The following is a 6,000-nucleotide window of genomic DNA, read 5'->3' on the forward strand; positions in this document are numbered from 1 at the left end:
ACCTGATCGTGTGTGTAGGTGTCCGCTGGGCGGGGCATGGTATCCTGGAGACGATCTAACGGCTCAATCGATGAGGGATTGGATTTATATCGTGTCAATTACAAGATGTAGACCTTGGTTGTAAGTGTAAGTGTAAATGTAAATGGACGTGCACTTATAACAGGGCCGTTCCGTTGCCACAACTAGGGGTGGGTCGATTGAGGAAGACTAGGTATGCAGTATGTAGTCTAGGTAGGCAGGCAGCTTTGAATCTTTGATGCAGGTGAACCTAGCTAGCTATCTAGCTGCCGTCATGGCCGATGTAATAGTAACGGCTGGTTGTGTTATTTACCTGTTATTACAAATGATCCTCGTACATTAGCAGATACTGCCGTTACGGGTATCAAGTGCCGTTGTCAAGCATTAATTAATCCTAGGGCTGCTCGTGTGAGGATTGTCATCCTTGTCCGTTCGGTTGAGGTTCGGTCGACCATATACCTGGTGAACTGACCGTCTACTTCTCTTCTCTCTTCCGAGCCTCCACCTTGCACTCTTCATCACGAATCAGAGTCCTGCAGGCTGGAGCGTTGTATCAGCTAGGATGGCAACATCAGGTTAGGCTCATAATGACCGGGTACACATATCTCACCGGATAACAAACGGTTCAACTTCTTCAAAGCATGACAACCATGATCGTGGGCATCACGTTTAGATAATTTAACAGTATTGGTATTTTTGGTATGTCTTTAAACGCGAGAATGAACTGCTGTACAATACGAGTTGAGTTGAGTTTTGTTTTCATCTCCCACTTCAACTCTAAGGGGCAAGAGGCTCGCCGTCCTTGATCTTCCTGGCGCCGTACTTCTCGAGGCGGATACCCTGGATGGCGATAAAGCCGGTGGTGTCCTGAGGAGTCCAGTTCATGTCGAGGGTGTCCATGCTGCTCTCGTCCTCGGAGTAGAGGTTGGAGGTCTCGCTGGATCGTCCGACGACGTAGGCGTTGCCCTTGTAGGCGACAAGGCTCACCTTACCCTCAACCTGGCGCTGAGAGAACTTGATGGCGTGCTCGACAAGCTCACGCTCAGGGCTGAAGTACATGCCTGTTTGGGTGTCAGAACATCAGGACTCGGTGTTATATGTGAGTTCGGCTTAAGATAACTGACCGTTGTAGATGCAGGCAGACCAGTCCTGAGTAAGACGGTCACGGATGGCTCGAACCTTGGAGTCAAGGACAAGTCCCTCAAGGTCGATGTGGGCCTGTCGGAGGATGGTGAGACCGGGGGTGTCTATGGAACTGATATTAGTGGTGTCTCTAAGTGACTGAGCCAAATCTCGTCACATACCGTAGCAGCCTCGGCTCTTGAGACCTAAATATTGTTAGCAAATGATACAGTTGACGTTCAGATCATTCATATCCAATGTGTACTCACCAATGAATCGGGACTCGACAATGTCGACACGTCCAATACCGTTGATTCGGCCGATCTCGTTAGCCTCCTTGAAGATCTCGAGAGATCCAGTGATGGTCTTGCCTGCAACCTCGAGCTTGACGGGAACACCCTGCTCGAAGTGAATAACGAAGGGGGTGGGCTCATCGGGGGCCTTCATGGGGTCTTAAGATGGGTGTTAGCATCCACTGGTCCTAGTGGTGTGCAAACCCGACTTACCAACAGTGCGCTTCCACATGTCCTTGGGGGGCTCAAGCTCGGTTTGCTCGAGAATCTGGAATGGTCAATATGGTACACGGAACATCTGAGAATCGCAGGGAAGCTTACACCGGCCTCGTAAGAGCAGTGGATGATGTTGTCGTCCATAGACCAAGGGGCCTTGGGGGTAGAGCTAACGGGAATGTTCTGCTCGGAGGCGAACTTGAGCAGATCGGCACGTCCACTATACGGTGGTCAGTTTGATCGCGAACGAGTAATTGGGGGTAGTGACGAACGCGAATCGGTTGTAGAACTCAGGCATGCGCCAGGGGGCGAGAACCTTGAGGGTAGGGTCGCAAGCCTTCCATGCGAGCTCGAATCGAACTTGACTAGAGAGATGTAAGTACTATGCCAAAACTGTGTTGAAAAGAGAGTCGTACTCGTTCTGTAAAAGTTAGTTAGCATGATAAACTTGACTGGTGGAATTGAACAACTTACACCCTTGCCAGTGCCTAAAGAGATAGGAAACCCATATTAGCAAGTTATCCATGTAGAAAGCCAGCTCTCAAATTAAGCAAGAGGTCGCTTCGCTTACATCCGTGGCTGAGAATTGTGCAGTTGTGCTCCTTGGCGACCTTGACCATGGCCCTAGCAATGACAGGGCGAGCAAGACTGGTTCCGAGGAGGTCTTATCCATGTTAGTTGGATTATGATATATGAGTCGGACATCGCATCTTACATCGGTCCTCGTAGATGGCATTGCCTGTAGGGTTCGAGTGTTAGTAAGCTGTTGAGCAGCCAGAACGAAAGGGGCCGGACGTACACTGGACAGCAGGCCAGACAAGCTCGTCGATAAGCTCCTGCTGAACATCGAGGATGATCATGCGCTCAGCGCCGAGCTTCTCAGCCTTGACCTTGACGGCGTCAAAGTCCTCCTCCTGACCACAGTCGGCAAGGAAGCAGACGACCTGGTAGCCCTGGAGGACCAACCATCGGAGGATGGTGCTGGTGTCAAGACCTGTTGTATCGTGAGCATTGAAGCTATGGCCTCATGTTGAAGCTTGCTCAACTTACCACCAGAGTAGGCACTGAATTGGGTTAGCTATCTACCTACCAATTGACTTGACAGTAGCTGGATGACTTACAGGCAAACACGTTCGGGAGCCATTGTGATGATTTCTTGGTATCAAAATGCGACCTGAATAGGCAAGTGCGAGAGATGGACCCAAAAGTTGATATTGGGCAGAATGGAAGTCGGCAAAGGTGCGGGCAGAGCAGAACCTTAGAATAGTATCTCCAGCTCCGAAGACGGACCCCTCCACTCGAGTCATGTTTCTTTTTTGTGGGGGCTCCTCGATATTATCAGGGCCTTCCAACCCTACCCATGTCTCAGGCTCGAAGGTTTACTGGAGGTATTGATTGCCTATGGAGGTTGTTGGGTGGTGAATGAATCGTGTAAGGATATCTTTACATCATTGCAAGTCACGTCCCTTAGATCTACCTTGTGTTCCCAGTCAGTACTCGGATTGAGTCTGGACATCATTTAGCTGCTCGTCTTGGGCGAAAACAAGACTGTTCCAATTCTACAAATAAGAATCTATTATCTCAGCATTTCTCTCCCATGATACGACTAAACCCATATCAGCCGAGCCCAACGCCACTGCTATACAATGTCCCCTTCCCATGAGCAAGAAAAAAAAAAGACCCCTCAAAAGGCGGGAGCTTAAAAGATTAGTACCAGTAGCACAAGTGGTAGTGGGGGAGTGTCGACTATCAGTGACGTATAAGCAGATAAGCCCAGCACCCCGCAGTCAACGGGCCCGCGTGATAAGCGATAAGCCGGCCTCAAGCGATAAGCCGTTCAACTTCCGCGACCGACCTTCTCCACATATTTCCCCGGACACACGGCGAGTCATCCAAGCTTGGTATTCATACATCAACAGATCAGCATAGACTGCATCTTCTGTTTCAAGGGCGCATATAAAAAGGAACAAGATTTCTTAGCGTCTAGCCCTGCTGGCTCAGTATGCTACTATGATTACTTCGTCCGCAAGGTCAATTCGGCAACGTATGCCTACCGCTTCTGTAATTCTCCGGTCATACTCGCAACCCAGCTTACGACGATGTATATCTCAATGGAGAGGACCAAGACAGTCGCAATGGGTCTACAGAAACATAGGCACTGGCACGGTATCAAGACGGAGTATACATTCTCAAAAGGTAACAGATGATGAAATTGCGACTCTTGCCCGTCTACACCAACATCCACTGTGCCTAGCAGACCTGGTGAGGTATGTTTCAACACAACCACTTTCCTCTGCATGAACTAATCAAATCTAACCACATGTAGACACGGTCGTCCACCTCTTTCATCCGAATCTCTCCTCTCCTCCGCCAACTTCGCACTCTCCCTCCTCCCAGTGCGCCTCGCCCACCGTATCCAAGCTCTACGCAACCTCCCATACATCGTCGTCGCGAATCCAAACATTTCCCGCATATACAACAACTACCTCCACTCTCTGTCCATCCTCCTCCCATACTGGCACGCGACCCGCGAAGGACGGCCGATCTCGACCCAAGAGGATGAAGTGCACTTCACCAATGTCCTTGCCGAGCTCGTGGCGACGCATACGGATACGATCCCCATTCTAGCCAAGGGCTTTCTCGAATGTCGACGATACATATCTCCCGAGGAGGTAACTCGATTCCTCGATCAGCACCTCCGCGCGCGAATTGGTACACGACTTATTGCAGAACAACACATTGCGCTGCACTTTAGCTCCCAGCCGCATTTCGACCCGAGTGCGAGTCCAACGCCGTGTCCCGAACATCCTTCATATATCGGAGTTATTGACACAGCTCTTCGTCCAGCGCAAATAGTTGAATCATGCGCTGGTTTCGTTGCCGATATTTGCGAGCTCCGTTATGGCGTACGGCCCCTTCTCTACATTCGCGGCGAACCAGACACGACCTTTGCATTCGTGCCTATGCATCTCGAATACATCGTCACTGAGCTTCTCAAGAACGCCTTCCGCGCTACTATCGAGAACAGGTCCAACGAACCCGTTATCGTCACCATCGCTCCAGAGCCAGCTCTACCTAAAGAATCTTCGACGTCCACTACAAGTCCATCGGCAGAGAACAAACAAAGTGACACAAATAGTGACGGCATTCGTCCTCTCGATGACAACGCTCCGGGTGTAACAATCCGTATCCGCGACCGCGGTGGCGGCATCCCGCCAGAGGTCACCCCAAATATTTGGTCATACTCGTTTACAACTTTCTCCGACGACGTCGACGACTTCCCTGGAGACGCCAACGGCAATGATGGTGGGCTCAGCGCCATATCAACCGCCAGCACCGGTGGCAGCTCCATCGCCGGTCTTGGCTACGGATTACCCCTAAGCAGGGCGTATGCGGAATATTTTGGTGGAGGAATTGCGGTACAGAGCCTGTATGGGTGGGGAACAGATGTGTACTTGCGTTTGAAGGGCGTCGGAAACTTGGATAAGCAGCAGTAGTTACTGGCTTCATTTTTGGATGTAAGCGAACGACTTGACAAGTTAATGTAGTACAGCGACATGAGAATCAGCCAAGACATGCCAGAAGGTAGAATAATTCAATGATTGATCATTTGTCAAGCTCAGCTTCAGACCACCATAAGCTAACCACAATATCAATCAATATTGACACTCATCTATACTGCCCTAGGGTATCAGAAAAATCGACCGTTATGAACATAAGAGACAAAATCATTAGGCCAGCTTACGTTGCTTAGACTAGGGTTTTTAGACTACTTATTTTTATACCCTGAGACGTGAGAGGCCAACTTTTCTGCTGCCCACTAGACTGCAGTAGATCCGACAAGTCAATGGCACAACAAATAAAGTCAATTTGGCAATAGATAGCATTAACGTATAAGTTATTTGAAAACCAATTGCGGTCCCAGCCAGCCGTTGTACCATTAAGAGATAATAAGAGATGTAAACATTTTTACAGTAAACCAATAGTATAAAATTTCCAAGGAATGACTCCCATTTCTGCCCATTAATATCATCAAAACGCCTGCCAGTATTCTCACTTCCTCGTTTTTAAGAACACCTATGTTTCCATCATGCTCTACCTTTCGCCAGCAAACTCTGTCCAAGAACAAGTACAAGACGTTGCTGCGACACGCTGTGTAAACCCACCACAAGTTATGTACCCAAGATTAGAGTATTAAAACAGTAACAAATTTCCAAATTTCTCTAATATTCAAATCACATGTTCTCCAGCTCATGGTCGATCTGTCGATCCATAAATGTTCGGCGCTCACCAACAAGCTCAGTCTGAAGACGTTGTTCCACTAGGGCACGGACTTGCTTCTTGGTCACGG

The 6,000-nt window shown here is 49.2% G+C and overlaps 3 protein-coding genes across 3 annotated transcripts in view; 1 reads left to right on the plus strand and 2 right to left on the minus strand.

Annotated features, from left to right (window-relative positions):
• Window positions 1-686: 686 nt before the first annotated feature.
• Window positions 687-2,862, minus strand: FGSG_01962 (argininosuccinate synthase). Its single transcript, XM_011319516.1, has 14 exons — window positions 2,771-2,862; window positions 2,700-2,713; window positions 2,449-2,643; window positions 2,365-2,388; window positions 2,221-2,313; window positions 2,124-2,137; window positions 2,066-2,070; window positions 1,922-2,014; window positions 1,755-1,869; window positions 1,647-1,701; window positions 1,410-1,592; window positions 1,323-1,346; window positions 1,143-1,265; window positions 687-1,079 (listed from the first exon to the last, which is right to left on the minus strand). Exons 1-14 carry the CDS (start codon window positions 2,791-2,793, stop codon window positions 796-798), a joined length of 1,245 nt encoding a protein of 414 aa, XP_011317818.1. The 5' UTR covers window positions 2,794-2,862; the 3' UTR covers window positions 687-795.
• A 797-nt stretch (window positions 2,863-3,659) lies between these two features.
• On the plus strand, window positions 3,660-5,146 carry FGSG_01963 (uncharacterized protein; the record flags this gene model as incomplete). Its single annotated transcript, XM_011319517.1, has 3 exons — window positions 3,660-3,693; window positions 3,853-3,916; window positions 3,976-5,146. The coding sequence occupies 3 exons, from the start codon at window positions 3,660-3,662 to the stop codon at window positions 5,144-5,146; spliced, it is 1,269 nt and encodes a 422-aa protein (XP_011317819.1).
• A 598-nt stretch (window positions 5,147-5,744) lies between these two features.
• FGSG_12039 (chitin synthase 6) overlaps window positions 5,745-6,000 on the minus strand; it is a gene marked incomplete at both ends in the record, with an annotated part of 5,305 nt that continues 5,049 nt past the window's right edge. Inside the window, one exon of the mRNA XM_011319518.1 lies at window positions 5,745-5,764. Coding sequence (XP_011317820.1) covers window positions 5,745-5,764 — 20 coding nt within the window. The remainder of the gene's footprint in view (window positions 5,765-6,000) is intronic.

Source organism: Fusarium graminearum, chromosome 1 (genome assembly GCF_000240135.3).
Source record: "Fusarium graminearum PH-1 chromosome 1, whole genome shotgun sequence".
Classification (NCBI taxonomy): Eukaryota; Fungi; Ascomycota; class Sordariomycetes; order Hypocreales; family Nectriaceae; genus Fusarium; species Fusarium graminearum.